Source organism: Crocodylus siamensis, chromosome 4, assembly GCF_052110815.1.
Source record: "Crocodylus siamensis isolate JL-2025a chromosome 4, ASM5211081v1, whole genome shotgun sequence".
NCBI lineage: Eukaryota > Metazoa > Chordata > Crocodylia > Crocodylidae > Crocodylus > Crocodylus siamensis.
The window spans coordinates 5,208,691-5,224,422 of NC_143398.1; the positions used below are offsets into that span (position 1 = coordinate 5,208,691).

The 15,732-nt window shown below is 44.7% G+C and overlaps 1 protein-coding gene across 1 annotated transcript in view; it reads right to left on the reverse strand.

The window, feature by feature from the left end:
- The window catches only part of LRGUK (leucine rich repeats and guanylate kinase domain containing), a 68,908-nt gene extending 54,697 nt beyond the window's left edge, over positions 1-14,211 (reverse strand). The window contains exons 1-6 of the mRNA XM_090041545.1: positions 14,101-14,211; positions 11,846-11,953; positions 10,951-11,032; positions 9,667-9,767; positions 8,888-8,969; positions 4,892-5,016 (exon numbers count right to left, since the gene is read on the reverse strand). Coding sequence (XP_089897671.1) covers positions 4,892-5,016; positions 8,888-8,969; positions 9,667-9,767; positions 10,951-11,032; positions 11,846-11,953; positions 14,101-14,202 — 600 coding nt within the window. The 5' untranslated portion in view covers positions 14,203-14,211. The remainder of the gene's footprint in view (positions 1-4,891; positions 5,017-8,887; positions 8,970-9,666; positions 9,768-10,950; positions 11,033-11,845; positions 11,954-14,100) is intronic.
- Between the last annotated feature and the right edge of the window lie 1,521 nt (positions 14,212-15,732).

A 15,732-nucleotide genomic window follows, 5' to 3' on the forward strand; every position in this document is an offset into this window, starting at 1 on the left:
TACAATTTCTGAAGACCCTTCTTCCAAATTTGAGACCTTCCTATTCTCTACCCTAAGGAGCTCAAGGGGAATGAAAAAGAAGGCTGATTCAACAGAAAAACCCTTTCCTGTCATCCACAATCTATTTGCTCTTTAATCTAATTTGTAAAAGAAAACACTATATTAATTTTTCACTATTTGCATTACTTTATATGATTATCAGCTTGCTGATTAAAAAAAAAGGACAAACTATTGTATCAGCAATAAGAGAAGCATGTACAGTCCAAAAATAAGAAGCACGTTCATGCTAATAATGTTTAGCAATTATATAGCACCTCTCATCTTCAAAGCATTTTATAACAGAACTCAATCAGAGTAAATGTTATTAGCCCATTTCACAGATGGGAAAACTGAGACAAAGAGCAATTAAGTAAATTGCTCTGTTTCAGTTCAAAGAAAGAATACATATGCTCCATTTTAAAAGAATCATATAAAGAGAAATTATCTGCTTCAGGAAGTTTATAATTCATTTCTGATTTTTACACAGGATTTTTCCAATCTAATTTAATCACTGCCATTTCCATTAGCAACCAGAGTTCCAAATTGACTGGTACTGAAGGAGTAACAAATAATCTTGTCTGTAATAAGAGATCACTTGCTACTTTTTCTGCTTTTAAAAATTAACTCATTTCAGTGACTATTAAAATGAGGTAATTAGTAGATTAAAGAAGGGCAAGTAACTGGGACTTTGTGTGTATAGAATATAATTATTCCTTTCTACATGCTAGCACAATTTTGTACTGCATCTCAGAAAAATTTTAAAACATTTTAGGGACAGAAAAAAGTTATATTTCTGCTCTTCACTAAATAAAGAACTTGCTTTAGATGAAACGCGCTCAAATGTATTTGCTATTAGTGTGCAGAAATTGGTGTAGGAACATAGTGTTTGGGGGTTGAAGCTCTTAGATGTCAGATACATATCTTTTTATGATCATAATTACAAAGAAAATTAGAGAGAGACAGATTAATGTGTTTTGTGCTTTTATAACAATTCAAAAAAAGCACACCTGCCGCCCAAAGCTCACATTTAAAGACATTCTTTTTTGCATTTCTACAGTTACTACTACTGAGCACTTAGAAGCACTTTTCATTTAAGTGTCTCAAAGTGCCTTAGAATGAGGATGTGGACTAAAGGACAGGGAGGAAAAAAAAGAGGGGTTTTTGCGGGGTAGGGAGGGTAGAGAAAACGGAGGGGGCTTTTGCATGATTGTGACGGGTAAAAGGAGATGGCAATGGGCACGGGGGTGCACGGTTGCATTTACTGTAATGGGATGATAATGATGGTAAACTGTACTTGTGTCTGTCAAGTGAGCTGGATCAGTAAAGAAGGGAGGAAGGGATGTGTGTGTGTGTGTGTGTGTGTGTGTGTGTGTAAATAAATAAATAAATAAATAAATATATACACATTTTCACAAAAAAAAAGTTTGTCCTACATATAATGTGTGTGCCAAAATGTTGCTCAAAAGTGCGTTTATGGAATACCTGGGCTAAAACTGGCAGCAGTTAAAAAATATATATATATATATATATATGCATCAATTTTGGATGAACTAAGTGCATGGGGACCATACGCAAATTGCTATAGCCATGTTTATTTTCAAGGTTATCATTTTCAAATTTGTTCCTCACCCCCCACCACCATGCTGGCAGACTCCATTCCTCCTGCAGCCTGGGGCAGAGAGCATGGCTCCAGCCTGGGCCCTGGCAGCAGCAGGGACACAGCCTGCCAGCACAGAAAAAGCTAGGGGGAAGCAGAAAGGAAGAGGGCTGCCTGACCACCCCCAGATTTATTTTCCCTGCTGTAGCAGTGAAAAAGGGACATATTCAAAGCAAACCTCCAATAATTAGATTCTATAGCTGGAAAATTATAACAAATTTATAAAATTTCCACACAGCATCCGCCAGAGGTGGTTCAAGCACCTACTTTGAATACTTTCAAGAGACATTTGGATGTTTATCTTGCTGGGATCCTATAACCCCTGCTTACTTCCTGTCCCTGAGGCAGGGGTCTGGACTCGAAGATCTTCTGAGGTCGCTCCAGCCCAAATGTCTATGAAATCTATGAAATCTGTAATTACCATATTTACCCAAGTACAAAATGATCCTGAATGTAAGACGACTCCTCAAAATTAGATTCTGCACATGGAAAATATATACATTTATTATAATTTTCCATGTATGGAATCTAATTATTGGAAGGTCATCTTAAGAAGAAGTGGGCAGTGGCATCCTGTAGGGGTTGGTCCTCAGTCCAGTACTTTTTAACATCTTTATTAATTATTTGAATGTGTGGGTAAAGAGCTCACTGGCCAAGTTCACAGATGAGACCAAGTTATGGGGGAGTGTGGTCACGCTTAAAGATAGGCTATAGATACTTGTGGACCTAGACAGGTTGGCTAGCTGGGCGGACTGGAACCAGATGAAGTTCAACATCGAGAAATGTCAAGTGCTCCAGTGGGGATGAACAACCCCCAACACACCTACAGGCTTGGCAACGTCAACCTGACCAGCACCACGAATGAAAGGGACCTGGAGGTAATAATAGACCACACTATGACTATGAGCTGACACTGCGATGCTGTAGCCAGTAGAGCAAATAATACTGTGACATGCATCAATCGATGCATCTCCAGCAAAACCAAGGAGGTAATTCTTCTGCTCTGCTCAGCACTGGTGAGACCACAGCTGGAGTACTGCGTCCAGTTCCGGGCACCGCACTTTAACAAGAATGTGGACAAGCTTGAGAGAGTCCAGAGAAGAGCCACCCGTATGATCAGAGTCTTGCACAGCAAGCCATACGAGGAAAGGCTGAGCGATCTGGGACTCTTCAGCCTGAGGAAAAGAAGGCTGAGAGGGGACCTGGTAGCAGCTTACCAGTACGCTAGGGGAGTACATCAAAGGCTCAGTGAGCAACTGTTCACCAGGGCATCCTTGGGGAAAACCAGGAGTAATGGTCACAAACCCCTGGAAGACTGATTCAGGCTCAACATTAGGAAAAACTTCCTCACTGTTAGCGTGTCCAGACTGTGGAATAAGCTCCCTCCAGAGGTGGTGCAATCGCCTACCCTGAAAGCCTTCAAGAGCAGACTGGACAGTTACCTTCTGGGGTTGCCTGACCCCAGCTGTATTTTCTGCTTGGTGCAGGGGGCTGGACCTGATGATCTTCCAAGGTCCCTTCCAGCCCTTGCAATCTATGAATCTATGAATTTATCATGGTGGGGGGAGAGGTGATGAGGGGGCAGTAATGGGGCAGGTGGTGGTGGACAGACTGTGGGGGAGGCAATCATGGGAGCCACATGTAGGCCAGGTAGGGGGAGCAGTAATGGAACAGGCAGTGGGCGATAGTGGTAGGGGGCAGGCCCTCTGCGGCCTGCCCTCCTTTATTTGCCTGCCTCCCCACCCCCACATTGTGCCTGCCCCCTCCTCCTCTGCAGCCTCAGGCTTCCCTGATTTACCCTTCCCCTGTTTCCCCACTCCTTCCCCTTCTATGCTGCTTTTGCCCTCCACAGCTTCAGGTGCCCACCCTGCCTTCCTCCCATCTTCCCCATCACCAAAGATCTCTCCCCACTGCCTGCCCCTTCAGGCCTCTCATTTACCTTTGCTTCACACAAGGAAGCTCCATCCCTGCTGCAGCCTGGGGCACAGAGCATAGCTCCAGCCTGGCCCCACAGCAGAGGCATGGAGCCAGTGCTGCTGTTACAGGGCTGGGCTGGGCTGGATCCATATTCCATGCCCCAGACTGCAGCAGGGCCAGCACAAAGCAAAGGTAAGGAGGCGGGCAGTAGAGGGGGAACCAGAGGGAGAAGTGGCATGGGGGGAGGGAAGACTGGGGGCTGCAGGGGAGGAGTAGCAGGGCATACAGAGGCTGCAGGGGAGGGCAGGCACCAGCTGCAGCTCTGGCTCCAGCTTCAGCCCCGGCTCCAGCTTCAGCCCCATCCTTGGGCTGTAGTCGGAGCCACAGCAGTTTTCTGCCCTTTCCTTCCACTGTCTTGTGCTTGATTGTAAGATGAGTGGGGCTTTCCCCCCTGTGTTATATGGGAGATAACCTCATCTTCTAATCAAGGAAATACAGTATTGGGGATTGACTTATAATCATGGTCCTCTTCTATTCAAGTATATACAGTATACGTTTTAAAAAACACAGCTAGGCAAACTATAGCCAAAACAGTCAAAAGATATTTTGTCATCAGTCCAGTAGTCATTACAGTTAAATACATCTCTTATTCAAATGCACAAAACAAAATCTAGCTGTCTTGAGCATCTTGGAAGTGCTCTAACACTTGTTCTCACTCATTTCTACACCTGAGTTAACAATACCACTTCTGAGTTCAGGTTTTTAGCTAGAGCTAAAAACAGCCTGCAGGGCTATGAAACAGGAGAGAAAGACACTGCTAGGAATGGTTAACAGACAGCAAACTTGCAGGAGATAGGATAGTTTGAAGAGTGGAATATCAGTGACCATTGAAAAGGATAGAGGGTCATTGACATCTGTGAAGAGGAAAGAGATTAGCAGGAATCAGGGAAATGATAATAAGACATGATGTCAACTGACTCTTTTAGCACTGCCTTCATAGATGCCACTGCCTGTCTCAGTCGGCAGTTGGTTTAAAGTTTGGGTGGACCAAGAATCAAAGCAGAATACAAATGCACCGCTGCATCCCCGCCCTTAACCCCCAGGATCTGATAAAGTAAACAGCATGGTACAAAATAAAACAAATAATCAAATGTCCTTGGGGCCACACTGTATTAAACAGATCTGGGGAACCTACATTTTTAGCAAATGATGTATTTCTTAAGAAACTGGTCTGGACCAGTTAAAAAAAGAAAGCCTTAAAAAAAAATTCACACTTACCAAGGAGAGTGTTTTGATAGGTAAGTTTTTAAGACCATTGATTGTAGTGATCCGGTTATGTGCCAAGCTAAGATGAATCAAGCTTCGGCATTTCTCTAGCCCTCTGATCTCCTCTATGTTATTATCTATGCATCAGTGTTGCACTTAAGGAAAATAATTACATTACAAAAATACTTTGCATTTCTTAGCGAATGTAGCCAATGTCTCCCCTCCTACACCCTAGGCCATTTTACTTATGCCCTGTCCTCCCCTTCCCTCCCACCCCAAAATATATTTGTTTCAACCACCTGTTACTTGTCTTAAACTAAGACTCTGCACCTCTGATTGCATGTATGTGAGTAAAACTGCTTAAGGGAAGCCCCACTAACATCAGTGGGGTTTCTCCCATATCAAGTACAGGATTGGAAAGAAAACTGTAAGTTCCTTGAGACAGGGGCCACCTTTTGTACTGTATGATTTACAGCACCCTGAGCAATAAGCCCCCAACTTGGCTGAGGCCTCAAAATGTTACTGCATAAAGCACACAAATAAATAACAACTCTGGACACAACCCATATCTTATTTAGAGTTCCACATTTTTACTTGCCTCGAAATAATTCTAGCAGTTTCAGTGCTGACTTTGCGTCAGAGTGAGGGTGGCTGTGTCCTGTTAATTTACAACAATATAAAATCCAAACTAACCAGATTGTATAAAACTGAACTGAATCTGATGCATTAAAATGTGAGAATATAAATAAGAAATCATTTCAAAATATTTTGAAGTAGAATAAGCAAGATGCAGAAAATACCTTTTATCAATCACAGAAGCAACAAGATTTCGTTTTAATTTATGGGAAAGAATGAAAACTCCAGCTCAAAAACTGATACAATCAAGTTTTCTTGTGCAACTAAACACATTTCAAGTCTTAGCTGCCTGTGGACAGCTGATCACTATTTCTTCCCCAGCTTGATTCACACTATAAATTTGAATCTAATCCAAGTAGGATGCTGCACTTTAATAAAGGGAAATACAATTCTGAGCCTGTCTTTGCCCAGCTGAATGGTAACATGGTTTGGCCCTGGTAGCATGGACAGGACCCAACTGTGTTCATACCATAACTGAGTCCCAAAGACACACTTTAACTTAGATGGGCACCTATAGTAGTGGAAAAGATCTATCTTTTCCATAGCGCTTATTCCAGGCAGTTTCAGGTATTCGGGGGAAAAAATGCACTCAGTCTACAAGTTTGACAGTTGCATGTTGACATGTGCATAAAATTGATCTCATTTTCCTTCTATTTAAGTCTGCAGCAAAATTTCTCTGGGCAAAGGTTTAGAGCCAACATAGCCAATACTGACCAACCATAAATTGCTATAATATGCAAATATCAACTTATTTGGTTCCAAGGCATTCCGAGAAAAAAAGTGCTAGGCAAAAGGCATCACTAAGATGCAGCAAATTGAACAGACCTATCAACTAATACAGCCAATTTTACAGTTTCAGTCACCCATTATAACTGCTTTGTCTGGTATTATTGCCCAACTAAACTGTATCCATTTCTGTTTTAGGCAATTTCCTCTGTGGAGATTAATTTATAATCCTGTCAGGTGTGTTTGTGTGTGCAACTGTCAGGAAAACTTGTAATGACCTTACCATCTGCATCGCAGCTCACCGAAATATGGTAGGAGATGCTTAGTTACTGTCTGCTAAGAAACGCTTGCCAGACATTTTCACCATTGTAAGATATTTAAGATTGTTGTTTCATTTGTGATTACAAAGAACAGCTTGTTTTGGCTGCCATGTCTTCTGCACGTATTGCTTGACACGGGTTAGGAACGGTGCCATGTTGTATTCTAAATTCTGCACTCATCTCTGTGAAATTCAAAGGGCCCTAGTGCAATCATATGCATGTCACAGTTGTTCTTCCCATACGACTGGCAACAATACAAATGAAGCAAACAGAGATACTGAATGCCTGCATTAACACCAAATGAAAAATCCTTAATGCTATTCAGATCGGTAAAAATAAACTTTGACCCTTCTATTTTATTCCATTTTGTCACATTATTTTTGCTTTTGCTATGGGAAATTAGAATTGCAAAGGGACTGAATCCCAGTGCCATTCTCTAACAAGAATCACCGTGCCTGTACAGCTTGTAACATGTGTGAATAATGTAACCTGAACAACTTGTGAATCAGTTAGCTGCCCTTATGTAAAAAAAAAAAATCCTTCAATAATGGCTTTACTTCAAGTATGGAAGACAGAACTGAGCAAAAACAGTCAGCTTTCTCTCTTATGGAACAAAGAATTGGGATGTAATTTATATGGCTGGGAAAGGAGTTATAAGCAACTATAAGCAAGGCAGCATATCCACCTGAGAACACAGAAAACCACATTGAGGATTAATTTAGACAAATGTGGAAGAGAAGTTAGCAAGAATAAAGGCCAGTTTGCACAGCAAATACTTCAGAAAAGAAAGTAATGGAGAAAATTAAATCAGTCAGGACTTCCTTTTCAGATCCTCTGCCAGACTGGTGTTCCACCAACTAGGGGACACATGCACAGATTGAAAGGTGTTTTTGCAAACAATTTGCATCACTACCACATAAAAGGAGGACCTTGCTCACTGTCATTTAATGGCTTGGACTTCTATAGATTCTCTGGGAGCTCAGTAAACAAACAAACAAACAAAAAATCAGTCTTATCCTACTTACTTTCAAGGTTATTTGGCAACATACAAAGCGGCTCACTATTGCCAAGATGACAACCCTAATTTTACACACTCACTTTAACCCCAGCCTTTGTACACACCACATTTTTTGATCTTTCTTGTGCTGCAACTGCATGACTGTTTGCACGAGTGGGATTTCCGGATGCTTTAAAAGTCTTTCTGGTGCATTAAAGTAAAAATCCTCAGATGTAGTTTAGTTTGGCTTACCAGGAATTAAAGTGTCACGTCCATGGATTCATTGTGTGCAAACACAAAGGCATTCAAAGATGTGTAATGAGCCTCTTTGTCCACCAGGTAGCTGCGACTTTTTTGTAGTTCATCTCTTCAAATTGCTTCCACTTTTGGATTGCTTCCTTTTTTTTCGCTTGTGCAGTTTGCCAGCTCCCTGAGTCATGGGGTCGGATGTCCTGGGCCAGGGGGGCAGTGCTGGACCATCCCGTTTTCCTGCGGCGCCAGCTAGAGACTAGGCTTATTTCATCCAAAAACCTACCGAGTGCAAACACTGATGCGACGCTCCAAAATAAACAAGTTTAAATGTTATAAACCTATTTAATTTAATAACTATTAAAAGCTATGGTGCACAGGTGCCTGTGGATGCTAGATGCAGAAACTTTCTGCCTATTAACACATAACAGTAGAGTAGAGGTCCGCAACCTGAGGCCCACAGGCTGGATTGGCCATGCTGTACAATGCGACACTCAGGTGCTCTGTGTTTTAGTGGAAGAGGAGCTCTCCTAGGGGTGCATCACAGCCAGCTACCAGGGAGAAGCAGTGGAAGCAGCTGGGTGCTAGTACCTACTCATCTGGGACCCCAGTGTGTCTTTGCTGGAAAACACTGCCGACGCCTGCACTAGATTCATTCTAATAAAGTGTGTAGCTGAAGGAAAACATGATTATGGAGTCAAGGGAGTTAAAAGTAAACTCAGTGCTTCATATCCGGATACTGCAGTGAGAAACATACGTTTGTTTATCATCTTTGCTATGTCTAGGGAGAATGACTCATGGTTTTCTTACTTTTCAGGATGCAAAGGGTTTTTCTTTTTGTTTTCCCATGACATGCCTGCTGTACTCGATCTTTATAAACACCCTCGCTACACACCTTTCCTTTCCATTAAGATATTGATGCTTAGTAAATTAAAAGTAATTTCACCAGTAGATTAGATGCTATTTTTGCTTTCATTTTTCAGAGAAAATCATCCTGTTAAGTGAAGCTGTAAAATGAAGGCAGAATAAACAGCTCTTAAAAAAAAATCCTGTTCCTGTTCTAAATTCCAGAAAGGATACAGTCCAGTATGAGTTTGGTAAGTGACTGGTATGCAGACAAATCTCGCATTGCAGATACTTGGTTGTATGAAAAATCTACCTCCTGAAGAGAAAAAGGACATACACAAATTTGCTTTCTTTCTCCAGGCCTTTGAGTTGCCTCAACACTGATGGAATGGTGGGGAAGAAGCAAGATGATCATTAATATTAAAGTTCGACAAGACCTCATTTGTATGAGCTGCATAATTCAAATTTTGAGAACTTTCAAAAACAAATGTGCCTTTCTCTTACAAACATTTTTATTAAGGGCCCTGGCAATTTTCACATTAAGATTAGAGAACTGGTAAAGAAAGCATAGAAATAATTGTAGTATTTCAAAACACTCCAGATTTTTAAAGCCATACTGGACTCCATCAAAACAACAGCAGAAAAGGAAGACCAGCATATGGTTATACTTCACATACATGTTTCTCATTAGTGACTGGCAGCAGTCGATCTGAAAACTGCAAATTGATTCCATGAAAGATTGGATTCATTTGGCAGAATATTAACCATGTACCTGGAGTCCACTGTATAAAAACTGCTATCCCTGTGGCAGTTAAGATTCACTATTTTAAACAAAACAAAAGAGATACAAATAGAGTTTGATTTCCCTAGATATTTTATGTTTAAAAAAAATGTCAACTAAAGGAAGATGGAGGGGTAGGGAGACAAAAGACTTGATTTTGTGGTCTGCCCAAATACCAAACCAAGACCATATATATAGGTCCTTGAATTTAAATCTACCAAATCTGTTTTACCTTGAGACTCTTAGGAGGTTTGAAATCGAAGTATGTAGTCAACTCATTATTGGAAGCATCAAGTTCCAGTAAGTAAGGCATGTGACTGACACAAGACAGATCTAGTTAACAAAGGGAAACACCAAATTAAGTAAAAGGATGCAGAGGGGAATACAATGATGATGGGTATTATGATTTAATATGGTAATTATACCCATTAGCAACCAAAAATCAATTTTAGATCAGACAATTTATAGAGCAAGGCTTGGCCTGCAGTAATTAAGTGTATTAGCATCTTTTACTCCACAAAGGATAGTTTGTTAACAATGAAAGACAGAGATGAACACCAAATCCTATATCAGTTTTCCATTATTAAAAAAAATAAAGTTTTACCATGAACTAATTTAACTTTATGACCTAGAAGCAAGTGAGCTTTTCAACACTGTGTTAGTGACTTTGACTTTAGGAAAATGAGACTGATGAAAATGAGACTTCTGAGAATTTTAGATCAGCCAGAAATCTATCTTCCACGCAGTGACATTTGAGCCGGTTCAAATTATAAAATGGCAGCAAGAGGAATTTTTCCCCCTCAAAACTTAGTAATTACTTGGCAATATTCGTTATCTCGTGAAAGCCATGTTTCAAAGAGGGATTATCCCCCTGGAGTAAAGGCCCTGGTCAGTTCAGGCATTATTTGGTCTACAAGTTGGAAACAACAGAATTGGCACAAGGTAGAGTAACACGGAGATGCCCTGATAATCAGCATCCAAACTGGAGAGAAAGTGACAGAGCAGGTGACTGCCACAGCCTTATTCCTTATGATGCTGATTACAGTAGATTAAAAAATGAGTTTGGCAGGTCTCAGCCCAGCCCCCATATGTGCTCATCAGAAAAGCAGCATCCAATTTAATATATTTCATCTCTCGCTAGGAGGTCTTTGCTGAAGAAAAGCCCAGAAGCAGAACACCTGTAACCAGACTGATCTTTCAATATTCTGACACTTGCATGTGTAGAATCTCAGCCTTCCCCTTACACTAACATGGCTGTTTGCCTTTTACTTTTGCATAATAAACCAGACACTAATATTTACATCTTATTGCCTAGCATATGCTGCCACAGTTGTATGAACACTGTCAGTACATCATTCTCAAGGAGATCCAACCATAGCATCAGCATATAGAATTGGATTAGTCATGCCATTAAAACGTAGGCCAAGTTTTGTAATACTAAAGCTACATGGTACGCTGCATTTTTCATCTTAAATGATTTCATAACCAAGAGTTTACTAGAATACCTACTACATACCATTAATTTTATTGTATGAAAGTTCCAACTTCTCTAAGTGAACGTATTTGGAGAGAATGTTAATGTCGCTTAAATTACGGCCCTGGAAAAATAAAAGTAAAGAAGATTTAATAACTAGTTGTGTAATCTCACCCTGGTCTCCCAGGACAGGAACCAATGATGAAGTACCCACAGCTCCCTTAAGGTGGACACTGGCTTTGCACTCACCTGAATAAGACTATTAAAAAAGAAAAAAAAGTCTTTCATTTGCCCCAGATGAGTCGTGAATAAGAAAAAGTGTCAAAGTAGAAATAAAAATTGCAGTCATGAGAGCCACAGCTAAGGGAAATGCTGCAAACTCAAGGCTGCACTTAAAGGAAGAATCTGAGCTAAGTCATCTTAAACTGGGATCAAAATGGCTAATTCCCATGGGGGGGCAGCAATTATCTCCTACCAATGTGGTTCAAACACTGCACGTCAAGGGGATCATCATCCCCTCCCCCGCACTCTGGTCAAACCCAGCCCGACAGGTGTAGGCAATTGCACTGAAGAAGAAATCCCTGACTCCCAGAGCTATAGAAGGGGAAGTAAAGAGAAATTAGCACCAAGACAGCAAGTTTCCAGCAAGGATCAAGTCACAGCTTCCAAAGCTCCCAAAATAGACACACAAAGATGACAACTATAGCAGGCAAAGAGACTAATCACAGGATCAGAAAACATTCTGCCAACCAAGCCATAGTTTCGATCCAGCCCCCCTGCACTTGGACAGGAAAGACTGCTGGGATCAGCAAGATGGGTGTCAAGATGCCATCTTCTCTTATAATGCCACTTCACCATCAGGCAAAGCTTGTGGCCACAGATACATGCCCCAGCAATGGCTATATAGGAAAAGCGGTCGTCCTTTAGTTATACTCACCGAAAGCGACAGGTTAAGGTAAACGTATTCGGTGCCAAGCGCTGAACGCCCCAGCTTGTACAGGGCTTCAGCTATGATATCGTCATTCAGCACCCCATCAAAATGCTCCTGCAAAATGCCAAAAGGACAGACACAGAGATCTTGTTAGAAGGGACTTAGGGACCAAACCGTACACTCTGCAATCCTGCTAAAGTCACTGGGGCGGCACAGGATGCAAGTGACAACTGATGGCAACTGATGGCACAGGCCCTCAGACAAACACAGGTTTCATTACTAGCATCATGACCCTCTTACAGCACGAACACACACACACACACCTGGGAGGGAGGAGGTGTGGATATGGATACAGTTTGGGCACTAAAAATGAGCAGTTAATATATATTATTTCCAGAAGATAGAGGCTCAAACTTTTTCAAGAAAAGGGCCATAAATGCTTTTGTATGTTGCGTTATAGCTGTCCCACTTTAAAAAGGGCTTTGCTGCAATGCAGGAAGCTCTCCTTGATTGTGGATACTTCTCATCTCAGCAAACAAGCAATAAAACATCTCAAGCAGCCTGCTCAGAGCTAATATATTCAGAAATTCAGTGGTCCTTTATGAAGTTTTAACCTAACTGGCACCCCTCTTCATAAAACAGCCAGTCCAAAAGGGGCAGGTGACACTCATGCACCAGTGCATAGGTTTAATGGGAAAACAAGTCAATGGTTTGTGAAATGCCTGCGAACTGGAAGAAATAACACAGTGGTGTCTAATCTAGACACCAAGATGAGTACCGTCTCTCGAATCAGAATAATCTAAAATAAATTGTGGCACCTTGATACTACAGTTGGATGCTGCAGATATATGAAAAAACCCAAGGGGGTGATGCCAGGGCTATGGATATATCAGAGAGCCACAAAGGAGTGGGAAGAAAGTCACTGGCTTCCCTGAAGAGCATGATGCATCAGAGCTGGTGCATGAGCGGCCAACACCTGCCCCATGCAGCTGATGTCCCTGTCCAGCAACTTGGGGGCCAGCGTGGAGCCTGCCCCTTTTATGCAGAAGGAAGGGCTGGGGGGTGCAAAGACAGGTATAAAAGCTGCCATTGACTGGGTCAGACCACAGGTCCACCTTGCCCAGCATCTTGTCACACCAGGGCAGACAGCAGATGCTGAAAGGGCGAGTGACCTGAACCTGACTGGGGTTCCCCCCCACCGACTCGTCCACTCGCACTCACAGCTTCCAGCATTGAAGGTCTAGGAAGTTCGGAGGCAGAGGTTGTGCATACCTCGCTCCCGCGCTCAGCAGCTTTTAAAACCATCCTGGACACCCCTCACACCCCACTGCCTGCTCCTGGGGGAGGAAGGTAGGGCCGCTACACTCAGCTGCTATCGCCCCATCCTGCCAGCTGGCTGTGCGAGGGAGATTGCCCAAGTGTCCTTAGCATCTGCTGCCCCTGCTGAGCTGGTGTCTCAGCCCCAAGGAGGTCCCCAGGGCACCCCCCCCAGGGCACTCCCAGCACCCTTCAACCAGTACCCCAGCCCCAGGGGGGATCCCCAGGGCACCCCCAGCCAATGTCTCAGTGTCAGGGAGGGGGTGTCCAATACACCCCCAGCCTGTGCCCCAGCCCCAGAGATTCCCCAGGGCACCCCCAGCCAATGTCCCAGCCCCAGGGGGGACCCCCAGGGCATCCCCAACCAGTACCCCAGCCCCAGGGGGGATCCCCAGGGCACCCCCAGCCAATGTCTCAGTGTCAGGGAGGGGGTGTCCAGTACACCCCCAGCCTGTGCCCCAGCCCCAGAGATTCCCCAGGGCACCCCCAGCCAATGTCCCAGCCCCAGGGGGGACCCCCAGGGCATCCCCAACCAGTACCCCAGCCCCAGGGGGGATCCCCAGGGCACCCCCAGCCAATGTCTCAGTGTCAGGGAGGGGGTGTCCAGTACACCCCCAGCCTGTGCCCCAGCCCCAGAGATTCCCCAGGGCACCCCCAGCCAATGTCCCAGCCCCAGGGGGGACCCCCAGGGCATCCCCAACTAGTACCTCAGCCCCAGGGGGGACCCCCAGAGCACCTCCAGCCGGTATCCCAGCATCAGGGAGGTGCCCAGGGCACTGCAACCAGTGCCCCAGCCCCAGCAGGGGACCCCCAGGGCACCCGCAGCAACCCCCAGCCAATACCCCCGCCCCAGAAAAGGTCCCCGGGGGATTCCCAGCGCACCCCAGCACCCCCAACCAGTGTCCCAACCCCCCCAGCCATGGGGGGGGTGGTTTTGGCGGGACCTCCATGGGCGGTAGCTCCAGGTCCGACCCCTCCTCCTCCTCCTCCTGCTGCTGATGCGGGAGCGGGAGGGCTGAGGCCACCTCGCACATGGGCGCCGCCATCTTGTTTACCAGCCCGTTGCCCGGGAGACGGGCCGCGGGGGCTGCCGGGAGCTGTGGTTTGCTGGCGGGGAGGAAAAGGGGCATGCTGGGATCCGTAGTGCTCTGAGCGCAGTGCATGTCGGGAGTTGTAGTCCCACCCACCCACCGGGCTCGCCGGCAGTTGTAGTTCCCCCGTCGCGCAGTGCATGCTGGGAGGTGTAGTTCTCCCCTTAGCTGGTGCCCTGCTGGGGCTCAGAGTGGCTGTGGCCTCCATCCACCCTGGGACCACTTACAATGCAGGGGGGGAAACTGGATCAAAATGGAAATTTTGGACAAGACTGTTGTTCCCAAGCTCTTTTCAACAAATAAATGTGGAGTTATTTTTCTGCGGTCCAAAAGAATGGACCAAAATGGAAATGCTGGTGCGACCCAAAGGACAAGGCTGTTCTTCCTGACTTCGTCGTGACAGAAAAAACAAGCGGAGTTATTTCCCCGTCGTCCAAAAAACGAGCGAAGACGAAGAGCCGACAGTTTGAGGGGGCTCGAGCCTAAGGAAAGGTGCCTTGAATTGCAAAAGGTTACGATGCACCCCAGGACCATCCAAACTGTGCTGGTCCCATCCTGTCACTGCACCCAGGGGTAAGTCAGGCAAGATAAGGCTTGTCAGGGACATGCTGGGACTGATACTGCAATACCAATTAGAAAAGCTAGACGTTTATAAGTCAGCGAGACCGGATGGACTCCATCCAAGAGTGCTGAAGGAGTTGGCCAAGGTCATTACAGGACCCCTGGGAAACACTTGCAGAAATTGTGGCGTGCATGGGAGATCCCCGAGGATTGGAAGAGGGCCAACGTTGTGCTCATGTGCAAGACAGGGAAGAGGGAGGACCCGGGCAACTATAAGCCAATCAGCCTAACCTTCATCTGAGAGAAAATCCTGGAAAAGCTCATTAAAGTATCACTCGCAGAAGGTAAGTTTCTGAATGGCGTTGTTGTGGGTAGGTCTTATCTTACCCATCTCATCTCTTTCTGTGACCAGGTCTCTCGCCACCTGGACATGGGAGACAAGTTTGCCGTTATATACCTCAACTTCCAAAAGGCTTTTGATCTAGTATCTTATGATATCCTACTGGGAAAACTGGAAGATTGTGGGCTCAGCTGCTTGGCGGTTCAGTGGGTGGGAAACTGGCTGCATGGTAGGGCTCAGAAAGGTCTCATGAACGGATCAGTGTTGTCCTGGCAAGAAGTGGTCAGTGGTCTCCCTTAGGGACCTGTGCTTGGACCGGTGCTTTTTAACGTCTTTATCAGTGATTTGGATAGGGGAGCGAAAAGCTCACTGGCCAAATTCACAGTCAACACCAAGTTATGGGGCAGCGTGTCCACACCAGAAGATCGGTTGCAGATACAGGTGGACCTGGACAGCCTCAAGAGTTGGGACTAGATGAAGTTGAACACTTCCCAGTGTAAGGTGCTCCATCTGGGGGCAAACAACCCTCGACATACATAGAGGCTTGGCGGTGACAGCTTGACTTGCGCCATGGCCAAAAGGGA